The sequence below is a fragment of the Garra rufa genome, chromosome 3, assembly GCF_049309525.1.
Source record: "Garra rufa chromosome 3, GarRuf1.0, whole genome shotgun sequence".
Lineage (NCBI taxonomy): Eukaryota > Metazoa > Chordata > Actinopteri > Cypriniformes > Cyprinidae > Garra > Garra rufa.
In genome coordinates, this window is record NC_133363.1 from 8,782,973 (window position 1) to 8,801,357 (window position 18,385).

The 18,385-nt window shown below is 36.1% G+C and overlaps 1 protein-coding gene across 3 annotated transcripts in view; it reads right to left on the reverse strand.

Annotated features, from left to right (window-relative positions):
* LOC141330873 (myotubularin-related protein 13-like) overlaps positions 1-18,385 on the reverse strand; it is a 202,736-nt gene that overhangs the window by 26,886 nt on the left and 157,465 nt on the right. For all 3 annotated transcript variants that reach the window (XM_073835655.1, XM_073835654.1, XM_073835653.1), the window contains exons 20-28: positions 17,443-17,615; positions 15,175-15,248; positions 13,690-13,885; positions 10,269-10,396; positions 8,656-8,831; positions 7,627-7,754; positions 7,347-7,548; positions 7,054-7,250; positions 2,425-2,562 (exon numbers count right to left, since the gene is read on the reverse strand). In XM_073835655.1, coding sequence (XP_073691756.1) covers positions 2,425-2,562; positions 7,054-7,250; positions 7,347-7,548; positions 7,627-7,754; positions 8,656-8,831; positions 10,269-10,396; positions 13,690-13,885; positions 15,175-15,248; positions 17,443-17,615 — 1,412 coding nt within the window. The remainder of the gene's footprint in view (positions 1-2,424; positions 2,563-7,053; positions 7,251-7,346; positions 7,549-7,626; positions 7,755-8,655; positions 8,832-10,268; positions 10,397-13,689; positions 13,886-15,174; positions 15,249-17,442; positions 17,616-18,385) is intronic.

Consider the following 18,385-nt stretch of genomic DNA (forward strand, 5'->3'; position numbering starts at 1 on the left):
GAAATGTTCTTCGTGGGTCTGTTAGAGGAGCAGTTCACTTCCAGAACGAAAATTTACAGATAATGTACTCACCTCAGATGTTCATGCTTTTCTTTCTTCAGTCATGACGAAATTTAATTTTTTGAGGAAAACGTTTCAGGAATTATCTCCATATACCAGACTTTTATGGTGCCCACAAGTTTTTTTTTTTAGGAAATTTACAGGAATGCACTGAATTTTCGGCAACTAAAATTATTTGGCCAAAAATAGCAAAAAAAAAAAAAAACCCAAAAAACTCTTCTTAAGCGAAAAGGCCAAATAAATTCTACCTAACAATGACGTGACGGGATCAAATAGTGGTGCGCACTAATGCAGCAAACATGTGGGCAGTGTGGAAGCATTTAAAACTGTCAAAGAAAGACGCAAAAATCATTACAAGCACTGACAGCACGAGACTGTTTAGTATCTTCGATGAGAAGAGGAAGGGGTGGTAGTTGCTGGTTACTGTATGAGGACTGAAATAACGAAATAGCCTTAAACCATTAGTAAATAAACTACCGAATGTTATGTTGTCTAATACACACACAAACTTTATTTATTCTGACAGCGCTGCACAAACTCGTTTGCCAGGGTTCAAAGTCCAAAGCGCGAGAGAGAAATCTGCGTAATAAGAATCATTCATAAATCTGCTGCTGTCAGCAAAAAGTAGTACTAAGGGCTATCTTGCAGGTTTCCGTCAAAATTAAAGTCAACATTCATATATGTTAGTATTGTAATTTTACTGTTGTTCTGTAAAATAAAATAAAAAGTAAGACAAAAATAATGATAACAATTATTACAACAGCTCTATTAATACATTTATTTATATTTCCGCTTTGCTCAGCAAGGCTGCATTTATTTGTACATTAAAAACACATGCCTGATTCAAGAAGGTGGTCTTAAAAATGGCAAAAGAATATTATTCTACCAACTTATTAATTTTAAGTTAAATTGTGCTTTGTTGGTAGACTATAATGTCTACTAGAATGTTAAGTAAAAGTAAAAAAACAAAAAAAACAATACAAAACTGTAAAAAAAGCTAATATTGGCTATTTAATTTATGCAATGGTGAAAAAAAAAAATGGACAAAAAAAAAAAAAACATGTTCGGTAATCGCCCTTTGGCCCAAGTGTTTAATTTTGTTCGGCTTCAGCCAAGAATTTTCATTTCGGTGCATCCCTACAAATTTATATACGTTTTAACCTCAAATGCTTGTCTTGTCTAGCTCTGCGTGCATTCCGGTTCCGGTATGTCGAAAAACTCCAATCTCATTTTTTTCGTCCTACATTGCTGCAGAAGTACTGACCCAGTGTTTACAAAGTGAATGTGCAAAGATCCAATGACCTTTACTGCAAAAACAGCGACAGTATGGCAGAGCTAGTCAAGACAAGCATTTGAGGTTTCAAAAGTATAGAAATTATTTTTTTTTTAGAAAACGACCAATTGTTTTGCTAGATAAGACCCTTATTCCTCGGCTGGTGTCGTTTAGAAAGACATGAACATCTTGGATGACAATGGGGTGATTACATTATCTGTATTTTTTTGCTCTGGAAGACACCTATTCATCAGTCCTCAACTGACTTTCACCTAATTTCATAATTACCATCTAAGAAGCATAATCCATAAGCTTTGTTTGCACGTTTACTGACTTGCTGTTTGGAAAAGCCTTTTTGTTTTAACAATGGCTATGATGCCATTCTAGATAGGCAACTCACTAGGTTTTGGAACCAAACACATTAGACATAAATGCTTGTAGTTAGTAAACATCTCAACTCAACTCCGAAACCCACTTTTGCAGGCCATAACAAACATGGATTAGTATGGATCAATCTAGCTTATTGATTCTGGCGTGGCTCACATGCAGCAAAAGATCATTTTCATGGTCCAATTACACAGTAAATGTTTTAAGGAGACAACAACGCCCAAGTCAGATTCCGGTCTGGTCTCTTGTTGTAACCCATCTCGGCTATCAAGCCCCGAAGGTCTGTTTTGAATTGAGAGAACTTAAAGCTGCCACTATCTGAACTAAGATGAGCCATTTGCTGTTTTTTTACCCAGCAGGTGGGGATAAATGTAACATTATGGTGGCGACGCTGCATAGCTGACGGGGCAGGATCTGTGTGGTCTAAGCCATATGCAGTACGGCTGTGGAGAGCAGTGAGTGCAAGGAGAAAGATGGATGGGAGGTGACCTCGACATGTCCTGCTCTCCCTTACATAACCACACAATTGTGCTCCAGTTCCTTTGGAAATCAGCCCAAAACATAAATAACATTTTGTGCAACCAAGAGGAAACCAGGAGGAGATAAGAGCCTTGAAGAACACAAAAAGGGGCAAAAACAAGTCTAAACAAGAAAGCGAAGAATCAGGCTTCGACTAAAGGATGCACCTGATGTCTATGCAGTACCTGGGGACAAGCCGATGAGGGAACGGTTGGTGAGAGTGTTGCTGCCGTTGGGTTTGAAGTAGATGGGGATGGAGCTGAGGATGGCCTGCAGGTATTTCTCTTGTTCCAGACTGCTGGAGGTCTCTGAGGAGGTCGGAGCTGGAAACAGCAAGAGAGCATCATTAGAACAGTCGTTTTTCTCTAGACAACTTCTTTGAAATATTACATAGCCAGACAACAGGATACATTTAATTATATTGCATTTTAAAAAGAATTAAAACTTACATAAAAACAAACTTGCACACATAAAATCAAGATGTAAACAGAATAGTGTCAAAATTAGCGCATTAACGCAGGAGATTATTTTTTTTTCCAGTTTAACAGTGTTAAAACTGCTTCTCGTCTCTTTATTTTTCCAGTTTAACAGCATTAAAATGGCTTCTTGTCTCTTTTTTTCTTGACGAGAAGAGTTTATTTAGTTGTAGAATCAACTGGAAAATAGAATGAGAAGGTATATATAGTATAGATCAATTGCAATTAATTTGAGAAAAAAATGTGAGATTGACAATTTTTCCTCTGCAATAACAATTATTCGTTTTAGAAGACATACAAAACATACACTACCAGTCAAAAGTTTTTGAACAGTAAGATTTTACTTTTTTTTAAATCTCTTCTGCTCACCAAGCCTGCATTTATTTGATCCAAAGTACAGCAAAAACTGTAAAATTTTGAAATATTTTTACTATTTAAAATAACTTTTTTATTTGAATAATTTTTTATGTATTTTATTCCTGTGATTTCAGAATAATTTTAATATTCTGATTTGCTGATCAAAAAACATTTATTATTACCATTATTATGTTGAAAACAGCTGAACAGATTTTTTTCAGGTTTCTTTGATTAATAGAAAGTTCAGAAGAACTGACTCTAAGATTTTGAATGGTATAGTGTATAATGTTACAAAAGCTTTTTATGCCAGATAAATGCTAATCTTTGGATCTTTCTATTCATCCAAGAATCCTGAAAAAAATTACTCAACTGTTATAAATATTGATAAAAATACTACTACTAATAATAATGATTATTTCTTGAACAACAAATCAGCATATTAAATGATTTCTGAAAGATCATGTGACACTGAATAGTGGAGTAATGCTGAAAGTTTAGCTTTAATCACAGGAATAAGTTACATGTTAAAATATATTCAAACAGAAAGCAGTTATTTTTGATTTATGTCCTATCAAATAAATGCAAGCTTTGAAAGCAGAAAAATGGTATAGAATCACATTTAATTAAATATATCAATATATATCAAATAATAAAAATGTGTTTTGAAAACACGCAGCCTTGTCATACAACAGAAATCCTAGAGGAAATATCTTATGGCACCAATATGTAGTTGAACAATCAGGGGCATTCTGTCAAAAATGTTGAGAACAGGACTAAATGACCAAAGGTCTGGTCCACAGGGCAGGTTCTTCTTTCCAAAAACCACCTACGACAGGAAGACACTGACTCAGACATTAAAAAAATGACCCACCACAGTTTGTTTCCTTTGCATTTCATTTAAGAGTGAGTTTTTCGTAAATCAATAGACAGCCACGAAAGGTATATAAATATTGTTGCAGTAGTTCCTAGGAAAAGTCTGGCTACCTTTGTCGAATCCAGAGATTATTTCATTCTGAAAAGTGCTTGTTGTATGAAACTAGCACTTTGTAAACAAAAACCTCATATTCTCGTAAACATGTTCTCATATTCTCGAAAGTTGCATGAAGTCATCCAATCAAGATTAGCGCTTGCCAGATTAAGGAATCACTATCCAGTGTTGTTTGCAACATCCATAAGGTAGTCAGTGAACAGCCTGTGAGCAGTTGTCTAGGGCTGAGACTAACCGTTGATCAGAATTATCTAATGTTAGTCAAAGCAAATATTTAAACCTTCCCCAAGACTCCTTGATGTACAGTAATATGCATATTTAGTAGGGGTGGGTGATATGGCAAAAGTATCATATCACGATTTTTTTCAGAAATATCGCGATTCACGGTTTTATCACGTTTCTTTGTCATGTTGGTTTTACTATTTTGCAAGTTGTCTGAGCAGAACAGCCAAACTAATTTCCCTGTTTCAAAGCCTTACAAGGTAACACAATATAACATAAAAAGAATGACAGATGTTTACGCCAAAAATAAGCAAAGCTAAAAATCTTTGTCATTTTGTAATATTTGTTATTAAAAAATAAGAACAAAGATAGGCTACATGCTACAAATACACATAATATACAAATAAAACAAACTTAATAATTTATAGGTACAGTGGGTGTATTTAGCAGTAGCATTCAAGAAATTGAATTAACAAATATAAAAAAAAAAACACATTATGCATAGACTCTTATTAAAGCAACTGTATTAAAGTTCTACAGTCAAGAGAAGTGAGTAATTCTTTATTATTAGTCTACCATCACCCAAAAATGACAATTCTGTCATCATTTTTTTTTACATAAAAAATGTTGAACATAAACCTTAGTTTGAAGATTGTGGGTAACCACACAGTTGCTTGGTCCCCAGTTACTTCAACAGTATTCCCCCCCCCCCACTATCAAAGTCAAAGTATCAAAGTTAATTCTTTTGTGTTTAGCACAAGAAAAAATTAACAGAGGACAACAAGTGAGTGAGTAATTTGTTTGGTGAACTGCCCCTTTAAAGGAGAACTCCGGTGTAATATTGACCTAAAGTGTATTGAATCATGATACCGAGTGTGAACGTACCTTGCATATCTCATCTCGGTTTGTGTCCAGCTGTCCGAAATCTGGGGTCAGTTAGCCGATGCTCACAACAAGTTGTCAATGAGAGCCAATAGGGCATCGAAGAAGCCATGTAAATAAATCACTGTTTTACGCCATTTACGAGGCACAAAATAGCTCCACACTTCATTGGTAGACTTCCAAGGGCCCTGACATTTAAAACGAGACATTGAGAACTCAGAAAAAGCACCGGTAGTTTATTTACAAGAAGATTTATACAGACATCTTCCACCAGGAACAGACTGGTCGCCGCCATCTTAAATGTAGTCACGATAAGTCGAGTGTCGAGCACGAAGGAAACTACAACCTGATACATTGATAACCTGATAAATTCATTGGTGCTCGACACTCGATTTATCGTGACTAAGTTCAGGATGGCGGCGACCGGATTCTCTTTTCCAGGTACTGTCTGTACAAATCTTCTTGTAAATAAACTACCGGTGCTTTTTCTGAGTTCTCAATGTCTCGTTTTAAATGTCAGGGCCCTTGGAAGTCTACCAATGAAGCGTGGAGCTACTTTGTGCCTCGTAAATGGCGTAAAACAGTGATTTATTTACATGGCTTCTTTGATGCCCTGTTGACTTTCATTGACAACCTGTTGTGAGCATCGGCTAACTGACCCCAGATTTCGGACAGCTGGACACAAACCAAGATGAGATATGCAAGGTACGTTCACACTCGGTATCATGATTCAATACACTTCAGGTCAAAATCACACCGGAGTTCTCCTTTAATAACAATCGGCAACATGTTTAGTTCTGTCGCTTTAAGAGCTGCACACATCTAATTTACAGGACCGCGTCCGTTTTTCTCTCAACTGTTTATTTTCACTTTAGACATAACCAACTGTGTTCACATGTAATACTTGTGTGGTTTTGACAGTATTAGTGAATCAGATGCCAAAGATAGCTTAGTCCAGTAATCAGGCGATATTTGACAGGCTTTAGCACGTGCTTCAGGTGAACGAAATAAAGTTATTTACCATCAAGACTTTAGGCCCCGTTTACACGAAGGGAAAACGCAGATATTTCCCTGCGGTTTGGCCTCTCATTTACACGAAAACCCCGTTTTTATCACAGAAAACGATTATTTCTAAAAACTCCGGCCAAAGTGGATAAATTAGAAAACGCCGTTTTCGCGTTGTAGTGTGGACTGTGAAAACGGAGGCTTTTGAAAATGATGACGCATATTTATAGTCATGTGACGCATATTGTACCAATAGATATCTATGTTTACACCAGTAATTGTGCCTGTGCTATTCACACACTGCTGCTAAAGAGATTTACCTTGTACACTCTTCAAATTACAGTCCTAAAATGATGACGGAAAATTTACTCACAGTTGCTGTCCTGCAAAACATGACGACAACTGCTTTTCAGATAAAATATGAATGAGCGCGATATAGACGCGTCAGTGGATAATGAGATATTTCCGTAAATTATCCCGCCAGAAGAATTGCGTGAAAACTTATTACGTCTGTATAATTTTGGAGGCTTTACGCATGTGCAGTAAGGCGAATTTGATGTTTTCCTACGTTTCAGTGTGGATGAGAAACTTTTGGAAAACGCTTGGAAACGCTAGTGTGGACGGAGAGCGTTTTAAAATGAAAACTCCGTTTTCAAATGTATCCGGATTAATGTAAACGTAGCCTTAGACATGCAAATAATGTACTTTTGTGATATAAGTGCAGTGTCCCATGAGTGAATGTATGTCCTGTTGTACAGTATATTAAGACAGAGGCAAGCTGTAGCATGATACTACGATATGTTTTCAAAAGCAGATGGTGTAGACATTTTAATCGTTCACGATCAAAAATCATCATATCGCAATATTTAGCTGCACAAACATACCTGCTGAAGAAGGATTCTGAGACTTGAAAAGTCCAACCACGCTCTTGCTGTGAAAACCACCTGAACGGAGTAAAACCGCTTTGGTGCGAGGGTGTTTCCAACACACGACCGGCAGACGGTTGTGCCGGTAGCAGCGGGAAACCTTATGGAGACTGCTGTCTTGCACAGTTTGAGGCACCACCAGGAGACCTGGGTAACTGTAAAAGACAAATATTACCACCATTTAGAAAAAGACTCAGGCGTTCTAGCTGAGAGATTGCAAAACAAAGTCTAGGTGTTGGGTTGCTTCTTGCCTGCGACACAATGAGTACAGCCTGTTGACTGCTGTGACACGGAACTGCTCTCCGCTTTTAGACCGTGTGGAATTAGAGCTAATGGTACCCAGGCCCATCCTCTGGTAGTCACGAAAACAGGCTCGCTCCACTAACTGCTCCATAGTGGACTTCTCTGAGGCCTTCAGTGTGCTGCTGGCAGGGGGCTCACCATCATCTGAGACTGAAACATCAATATCAAGCAATTAAATGACCATTACTACTGACAGTACATTTTTCTAACATTGCGACCTGTACTTACTGGAGATGTCATCATCCTCGTGCCACGTCATGCGACTGCCCTTTTCGTTTTTCTTCAGAGTGGTTTGGCGGCCCATCGTAATCTTGCCTGCCCTTTTAGCCCCTTTCACAATGGACTTCGATAGTGTTCTACAAGAAACAGATTTTCATTTAATTGAACAATACACCCAAAATTCAGTCATTATTTGCTCACCCTCGTGTTGTTCCAAAGCTTTATGACTTACTTTCTTCCATGGAACACGAAAGGAGAATTTAACAACATCTTGGCCACTCTTTTACATATAATGAAAGTGGATGGGGTCAAGCTCCAAATATGACAGAAAAATATCATTAAAGTAGTCCATATGACGTGCGTGTGGCATTCTGAGTCTGCTGAAGCCATACGATAGCTTTGTGTGAAGTACAGATACTGTAAAAAGAAATTCCAGGACTTTCAAGGCCTTTTCAAACACTACTTTTTGATTTTCAAGGACTTCAATCAGACACTTACTTATCGAACAATGTCTTCTGTTTCAAATTCTAAAAAAAGAGAAACTGATAAATAAAAATATACTAATAAAAAATTGTCAAAATTAAAGTGAAGCACATGCAAAGTATTTTTACTAATGTATTATAAAGTATACTGCACTTTTACTATAGTAAAACCATGGTTAATTTTATATATAGTTAATATGTATAGTAATTTTTTATGTTTTGCTAGATAAGACCCTTCTTTCCTCGGCTGTGATCGTTTAGAGCCCTTTGAAGCTGCATTTTGGAAGTTCAAACTCGGGGGCACCAGAGAAGTCCACTATATGGAGAGAAATCCTGAAATGTTTTCCTCAAAAAACTATTTCCTTATGACTGAAGAAAGAAAGACATGAACATCCTGGATGACAAGGGGGTGAGTACAGCTTCTGTAAATTTTTGTTCTGAAAGTGAACTACTCCCTTAAGTTTTTTTTTTTTAAATTTCACAATAAATATTGTATTGTGGACTTCATATCGAGATATTGTGATATTTTTACATTCCTATAAAACATTGCACTGACCGGAGGCCTGTGTTTCTCTCTTTCTGCTTGGGTAATATGAGCTGCGGGGCTGTCTGTCCTGCTGCGAAGGCAAAGGTGCTGAAGATGGATGGTGGGCAGCGTATCCGTTGCAGGTGTTTCCTGAAGATCTCCACCATCTCTGAGCTCACCTCCTCATCAAACGCCACCTTAATTAACTAAAACAAAGCAGGACATGCGGTCAGAGGGATTTAGCTAACAGTTTAGGATAGAACTGCCATACCTTCATGAAGCAAGAAAATCTGCAAATAATCATTAGAAATTTTTGGGGGCAAGAGAAATGACTTGCAGAAGTGCTCTGAGCTGGAGAGCAGCATGGAACAAGATCTTTTCCCACTTTTCTGGGGAGAACATTCCAAAATGAGGTTTGGCCGCACAAACGTTTGTCTGCGTGACCCCATATCCCCTCTCCACCTCCCCAGCACTCCTCTATCTCTGCTCCTCAGGGGTCTGACCCGATCTCTCGCGCGGACTGCAGGTCTTAATGAGAGCCTGATAATGTACCCCAGACACCAACTGTTGGCAGCCACACGTGGGCAGACCAGCACAAATGACCCTCGCTTCCATACAGGGCCTGATTTTACAGCTTAAGTTAGTAAAACGATAGGAATGAGCCATAAAATCTTTATGGCCCTATAGTCCATGCATAGTGAAGAACACAACATGTGCTTCTCTTGCTCTGTCCTCATCCATGAAGAGCCTTCGTGATAACGAGTCAAACAGAGAGAGACGTCTGAGACGTGCACATTCCTCTTCAGCAAACATCAGTTTAATCAAGTTGTTCCTATAGAGGATTTTTTTACTTAGTCTAAATAAGTGCTGTAATAAAAAGTGTTTTATAACAGATTGCATCTGGTTCACTGAAATCTAATTCACTTTCTGATAAAAAGAGTGATGGTGAGGCACAACAGAGACGCTGTAGGTTCAAAGCAATATGGAGATGACAGGGAAAGCTAACCACTTAAAATGAACCTCTTAAACCTAACGTTATGTCTGCTATGATCCAGTGACATAACTTTTGATATTTCAGATAAAAATATGTGACCCTGGACCACAAAACCAGTCATAAGGTTAAATTTGACAAAACTGAGATTTATACATCATATGAAAGCTCAATAAATAAGCTTTCTATTGATGTATGGTTTGTTAGGATAGGACAATATTTGGCCGAGATACATCTATTTGAAATCAGAAATCTGAGGATGCAAAAAAATCAAAAAGACTGAGAAAATCACCTTTAAAGTTGTCCAAATTAGGTTCTTAACAATGCATATTACAAATCAAAAATTACATTTTGATATGTTTACAGTAGGAATTTTACAAAAAATCTTAATGGAACATGAACTTTACTTAATTTCTTAATGATTTTTGGCATAAAAGAAAAATCAAAAATTTTGACCCATGCAATGTATTTTTGGCTATTGCTACAAATATACCCCAGCGACTTAAGACTGGTTTTGTGGTCCAGGGTCACATATATGAACAAAAAACACTATTTACTAATGCACAATCCCAAAACTTTAATATTCAACATATCTGGACAACAGTTTTCAGATTGAAGCCATTTACTGGCTGGGTATTTTGTGCGTCAGTACCTGGAAAGAAGCAGATCTCAGCTGAAGCCCCTCCTGCATGTTTTGCTGTAGCTGGTTCTGAATGGTGATCTTTTTCTCCTTAGTTAGAGTAGATACCGGAAAACTCCTGATCACCGCCTGTTCGCCAACTGCACAGACACAAACATAAACGCATGAACCCAGCGGGTAAACATAGAACAGTAAACTCTCCGAATTCTTTCGAACAAAGTTCTTTCACAACCTACTCGTGCTTTGTTGTTGCAAACCCGTATGAATTTAATTAAAGAGATTTAAATGCTTTTAGTACATACTTGGTTTGACGTCAAACCTGATGTGATGCGGCTTGTGGCGGCAAGAGATAGTCCAACCAAAAATTCTAATTATGTCATATTTACTCGTGCTTATTTGTTCCAAACCCAAAAGATTTTGAAAGACTAAATTGTTTCCAATGAAACCTGAAAGGTTTCTGTTCCTCCATTTAATGTCCAGGTAACCAAAACTTTCAAAAAGGTCATAAAGTTGGTTTGAAGTGATAAACATATAAACACACATACATTGAACATCATGGTAAATAAGTAACAATGTTACTTGTCTGAAAAGAAAAAAATGAATTTTTGGGATGTAAATGTAATTCAAAAAATGTTATTCAGTGTTTTATCAGCTCTTACCTAATTACCTAAATAAGCATATGATAATTGGCCTATTGAATGATTTCCAGGGCATTTTTTGCTTTTCATGTCAAATTCTTAAATTTGATCAGTACATTAAGTTAGAATAATAAAACACTACAGGAATGTTATCAACAAAATCCACTGCAAAGGAAACACAGAAGCTGTATCTGAAGTGGCATTTAGATGCGTTTACACACTGTTCAATGAAGCTCAGAGGTAGCATGAATGCATTTACACTACAAAATTACTTGCTAACTATTGTTATGCTATATAATGTTTTCATTTACATTTTTTGAATATACAAACATGAAATGTTGGTAAAAATGCAAAGACACTTTTGAATATGACTTAGTGAGTGAGTCATTCTTTCAACAGATTCATTCAAACAGCTGATTCATTCAAGAATGAAGCATCTTTACGAATGAGTCATTGAATCATTGACTCACCTGATTATTTAAGAAATGCTGAATCATTCAGTAATGATACACCTCTGTGGATTGCTGTTGTTTTGTAATCTTGTAATCTTGTTTAGAAGTATTTTCAGCAGTCAATACTGTATCTAAAATGTCACTTTATAATAAAGAGATAGTTCACCCAAAAATGAAAATTACCCCATGATTTACTCACCCTTAAATCATCCTGAGTGTATCTGACTTTCTTTTTTCAGATGTTATATTTGTTATATTAAAAAATGGCCTGGCTCTTCCACACTTTATAATGGCAGTGAATGAGTGTTGAGATTTTGAAACAAAAAAAAGTGTATAAATCCATCATAAAAAGTACTCCACAAGGCCTTCTGAAGCAAATTGATGCGTTTGTGTAAGAAAAATATCCATATTTAAAACTTTATAAAGCATAACATTAATAGACAGCAGTGTTAACAAACGCTTGAGAGGGTAATAAGATCCACAACTCTAGAATAACGATCATAACTTCTGGCACGAAATGGCACATACGCTGAATGAAGACAATAACGCTTATCAAATGCAGTACAGTTTGAAAGTCTGCTTCGGTTGTCCGCATACGCTGTGGTGCTTTAGACAAGTGGGCCGGTAGCACTTCAAATAACAAAAAAAAAACACACAATTGTGTCAAAATGCACGGTTTTGGCGAGTGACCTTGTAAACATGACCTTAAATGAGTTCAAAGTCCAAAATAATTGTAAAGAATTAGGAGAAAAATTGATGAGTCAGATGCATCATGCACATCAGATTTTAAAGAGACAGCGCTGCTTTTAAAGTGAAACCTGCTTAGGTCTGTCACTGATGTAAATCACAAAAAATAAAGAGAGAAATTGCTTGATGGTTCTAGTCGCTGATTAACTTTTCTAGCTTGAATAAAGATTAATCTATATAGTATGCATATACAATTTATAGTTTATGTGAAGATTGATTTAAGTTCACAATCAGATGTTGTTACATTTCTCAGAGCCTAGTTAAATATATATACTGTTATACCTAGTTAAATGTGACCCTGGACCACAAAACCAGTCATAAGGTTAAATTTTACAAAACTGAGATTTATACATCATATGAAAGCTCAATAAATAAGCTTTCTATTGATGTATGGTTTGTTAGGATAGGACAATATTTGGCCGAGATACAACTATTTGAAAATCAGGAATCTGAGGGTGCAAAAAAATAAAAATGCTGAGAAAATCACCTTTAAAGTTCTTCAAATTAAGTTCTTAACAATGCATATTACTAATCAAAAATTACATTTTTATATATTTATAGTAGGAATTTTACAAAAAATCTTCATGGAACATGATCTTTACTTAATTTCCTAATGATTTTTGGCATAAAAGAAAAACCAATAATTTTGACCCATACAATGTATTTTTGGCTATTGCTACAAATAAATCCCAGCGACTTAAGACTGGTTTTGTGGTCCAGGGTCACAAATATACTTTTCACTTATAGGGCCTACTGTAATGTTGAATAACTATTTAATGGCTAAAATTAAGGGGAAGATGCATTTTAAAAGAGACATTATCAGCAGTATTGTTATCAAAAATACTTGCCTTTGTTAATAATAAAGAGACTTGAAAAAAAGAGATGTCATTAAACATTTAACTAATTAATTAAACATATAAACATATGCCAATGTGACACTATGCCAACAGAAAGATATTAATATGCAATTAATAATGATTAATTACAGAAAGTGTGATTAATTCATTTTTTTTAAATCAATTGACAGGCAATGCAAATGTTAAACTTTTATAGATGTTGCTGTTGGTAATATTAATTAATTGTACTGCTGAATATGCGTTTAATTGTTTAATTGTGATTTCTTATTTTATATACCCCCCATAAAGAGGGATGACCCCTTCAAATATTCCCTTCGATAATCCGGCCCTCAAATGAAACTAATTATATAGCCTTGAGCTAGAGATTACAGTTTGTAAAGTTTTAAATATGGATGTTTTTCTTACACAAATACGTCAATTTGCTTCAGAAGGCCTTTATTAACTCTCTGGAGCTGTATGAAGTACTTTTTAAGATGAATAAATGCACTTTGTTGGACTTTAAAAGCTCAACAGCCATTCACTGCCATTATAAAGCTTGGAAGAGCCAGGGCATTTTTTAATATAACTCAGACTGTATTCGTCTGAAAGAAGAAAGTCATATACACCTAGAATGGCTTGAGGGTGAGTAAATCATGGAGTAATTTTCATTTTTTAGTTAATTAACTCTTTAATTATTAGTTGACTGAACTGTTGTATAATCATCAAAATTCAAGAAGGAAAGTCACAAAACTGTCTTTACCTAGTGGGTCGTGAGGAGTGCCTTTGAAAACAATACGGTAAGTGGTAATGAAGAGTGCTCCCTCTGCTGGCAGGATGTGTGGTCCTCCCAGAAGGCCCCCGGTGGCCTCCTCTCGACCATCAGGGTCTAAAACCACCCGTAGCCCCTCGGACACCAGCTCTTCTCCAGGCAGCAAGGCCGGCCTCAGGATCTTGGGCTGAAGAAAATCATTGTCATTAATGTAAATTCTGCTGAAGACCAGGAGCAAATGCTTTGGTCCGGAGATGATTACATTCACTAGCTTTCACCAAAACAGAAATGTAAGATTACACTGTTATTCGGTTTGCACCAGAAAAAAAGCCAAGTCCTCGTGGTCTGCTTTTTGACAGACAACAAACGATTTTCTTGATGATGGAGTATGCACCATTTATTAGGTTTAGCTCTAGGCACAGTAATCACACTCAAGCCTCGTCTGTTTACCACAACCCATCATTTTTTACACTTTCCAGACAGCGTGTTCTGTCCTGGTGTCATTATCTAGCTCATTAGTTGGACACATAAGGGTGACAAGAACTGAAAAAGTGCAGACTTAAAAAAAAGTGGGAACTACAACAAGTATTTGTTATGTGGAAATCTGCGGCATGGAGAAACAGTCCACCTCACACTGGGGATGCCAGTTGGTATCTACATCAGTTATTTCCCTGAATTTGCACACTAATAAACAATCTACCACAGTTTCTTTTTCTCCTGAAAAACAAACTTGGTCCTGCAGAGAAACTAGGACTTTATCCAGCCCAGAATTCCCTCTTCAACCGAAGTATCTCAGAAGTGTCCCCATTTATCATCAGTTTTACTACAAATGACTTTAAGTTTTTCATTGAAGTCAGGCAGTATTGACTGCAAAGGTTTTATAAACAATACGATATTGGTTTGATTTGACGCATTGGACGCATTTTAGCAAGTTTCACGAACCTTGTACACTTGAACCTTGCATTTTTTCCCTCGAGAAAACAATCTTATGGATAGGGAACTCATATTTTTGCTGGAGGCAATGGTTTGAAGTAAAAAAAGCTTACTTCTTAATGATGGATTATAAAAACATGCAGCTTTTCACTTCACCAAACATTATTGATGGACTGGAGTCATGTGGATTACTTTGGATTATTGTGATGTTTTTATCAGCTGTTTGGACAATTCTGACAGCACCCATTCACAGCAGATATTGTTATACAAGTAATGTAATGCTACATTTTTTCAAATCTGTTCTGATGCCTGAGGGTGTGTAAAGCTGTAGTGTTTTTTTTTGGGTGAACTGTTCCTTTCAGTTGAAGAGTTTTTAGAATGATTTAATTCATTAACTTTTGACTCTTGACTCATTTTGACCAATTCATCAAAAGAACAAAACTCTTAACTCTTATACTGAGAATTTTGCCAAAATGGTAGCACAACAAACCCAATGAATTACAAGGTTTGGAATAACCTTCCCCAGCGGAAAACAAGTCTTACCTTCTGAATGGGAGGCAGTCTTCTGCTTTCTCTATGAACCGCCTCTAAAGTCTCCATCTGCATTGCCACAAGACCTGAAGAAACAAATAAATACCTTGATTCAGGTAACTTTGTGGGACACAGGGTCACGGTACTATCCATTTCAGTTTCAATTTCAATTTTCCTACCAAAACCGCTTAATATCTTGAACAGTCATTCAGAGTGAGACATCTACTGTAGTCAATCTAATGTATAACTACTTTGAATTGCATTTTTAAAATTGTACAATCATTATTTTCAATGCAGTGTGACAAAAGTAATATATGTAAAGTAACAAATTCATTTCTACTGAAATAAAAGGTATAGTTGACTCAAAAACGATAATTCTGTCATTACTTACTCACCCTCACCTGTCTTTGGAACACAAATTAAGATATTTTAGATGAAATCCGAAAGATTTCTGACCCTGCAGGGCCAGGAAAGGACATCATTGAAATAGTCCATGTCAAAGTGGTTCAACCAAAATGTTTTGAGAATACTTTTTGAGCGCAAAGAAAATTTACATAATGCATCATGGTACTCTCATGAATGTGTGTTGAAAACTGACATGGTATAGAAGAAATTTTTGAATACAGTTGTTATTTTTGTTGTCTTTGGGTACAAAAAGTATTCTTGTAGCTTCATAACATTATGGTTGAACCACTGATGTCACATGGACTATTTTATCAATGTCCTCACTACCTTTTTTGACCCTTGAACTTGTTAGTTATGCTGCTGTCTATGCAGTGTCAGCAATCTTTCGGATTTCATCAAAAATATCTTGATATATACGACATGAGGGTGAGTAAATAATGACAAAATTTTCATTTTTGAGTGAACTCTTTAACTAGCAAAAATGGTAAGCACTTACAACCTTTTAAAATCTACACCTACCCTTATACCTGTACAAATATCCAAAATTATTCATACCCCTGGCAAATTCTGACTTAAAGTTATTTTTATTCAACCAGCAAGTTTTTTTGACCGGAAATGACACAGGCTTCTCCCAGAAGACAATAAGAATATGTACAAGAGGCATCATTGTGGAAAAAAATATTACTCATCTTTTATTTACATTTGAACAAAAAGTAACATGTCTGAAATTATTCATACCCTTCTCAATAATCAATAGAAAAACCTTTATTGGCTATTATAGCAATCAAACACTTCCTATAATTGCTGACTAGTTTTTGCATGTCTCCACTGGTATTTTTGCCCATTCATCTTTAGCGATGAGCTCCAACTCTTTTAGGTTGGAGGGTCTCCATCACCCTGATCTTTAGCTCCCTCCACAGATTCTCAATTGGATTTAAGTCAGTCAGTTTTGAGTCTGGCTGGGTCACTGGTAACCATTTTTGCTATGCGTTTTGCACTTTTGCTATGTTTTTGGGTCGTTGTCGTGCTGAAATGCCTAAGGTCCTCAGTGAGCTCCTTTGTCTTGATTGTCCACAAACCAACTGGAGAGAGCTTCTGTTTTTCACCTGTTGAGTTGATTAAAACAGCTGTTCCCAATGAATCAGGGTAATTAGGATGCTTTAGAACAGCTTGGGCTATTTGGAATGGTATAGAACTTTAGATTTTCCCATAGATTGTGACAGTTCACAAAGGGCATGAATAATTTTGGAAATGCTACTTTTTGTTGAAATGTATCTTTTGGGAGAAGCCTGTGTCATTTATGGCCAAAAAAAAAACTTGCTGGTTGAATAAAAATAACTTTAAGTCAGAATTTGCCAGGGGTATGAATAATTTCGGGCTTGACTGTATATGTGAGACTGGACCACAAAACCAGTCATAAGCAGCCCCGGTATATTTGTAGCAACAGCCAAAAATACATTGTACAAATTTTATTTTATGCCAAAATCATTAGGATATTAAGTAATAATCATGTTCCATGAAGATATTTTGTGAATGTCTTACCGTAAATGTATCAAAACATTTTATATTTTGAATTTTTGATTAGTATTATGCATTTCTAAGAACTTAATTTGGACAACTATAAAGGCGATTTTCTCAATGTTTAGATTTTTTTTGCACCCTCAGTTTCCATATTTTTTAAATAGTTGTATCTCAACCAAACATTGTCCTAACAAACCATACATCAATGGAAAGCTTATTTATTCAGCTTTCAGATGATGTATAAATCTCAATAAAAAAAAAAAAAATAACCCTTACGACTGGTTTTGTGGTCCAGGGACCTTTAATAAAAGTTTGAATACTCTGTGATTTGTGAGTGTGCACATAGTATTTTACCTGGAATCATACTATGCAGACTCTTGATGTGATCCTGCGTCACTCCACTCTCTGTGCACACTTTGTCAATGAAACGAGAGATGAATCTCCCCACAGAGTTGGCAACATCGCTGGTCTCAGAGTCCTCGAATCCACTCTCGGTGTCAAAGCTTTCGGCCACACTCCCTGCAATACTGTTTATTGCACAACACTAATTATATTGCAGACTTCAACAAAACAAAACCAATACCACACAGCTATTTAAAGAGGCTTTGATGTAATTCTGCTACATTGGTTTACCAACCCATCACAATTCAATGTCTGTTTAGTCTGTCGCACACAATTGGTCTGAAATACCACGGTTAGGAAACGGACGGCTCTGATATCTCCTGGTCTTAGTGCACATTGTGCTGGTGGAAAAGTGATGTAATTCATCAATTGTATGGTAAAACTCGGCAAAGCAGATTTTCCCAAATGACTGCAAATTTTGCAGCTTTTTATTAACAAGTCTATTAAATTTTATTAAGAAAATCTAAGATGTTCTAATTCTTGCAAAACTGTACATGCTTGCCAGGGAATTGCTATGCAGTTGCAAATTTTCATGATCAGCACAGTGATGCCGAACGCGTTTATACTGTCATGATTGGTAGAGTATGCTTTGAAAGGATTGCACACATAACTAGGTAACATTTATTGATAACCTCCATTAATAAATCATTAACAAACATTATATAATGCTTAACAGAGTATTAGTTAATATATAATGTGCTTGTTAATGTTTACTAATGTACTTATTAAACATTATCTAATATTTAACAGGTCATTAAGTAAATTTAAATCCTCAAAATCTTCAAATGATTTGGACACATGGTTTACGATTAAAACCGTCATTAACAAATTATTAACAAACATTATATAATGCTTAGCGGATCATTAGTTAATGTTTATAAATGTCATTAAACTT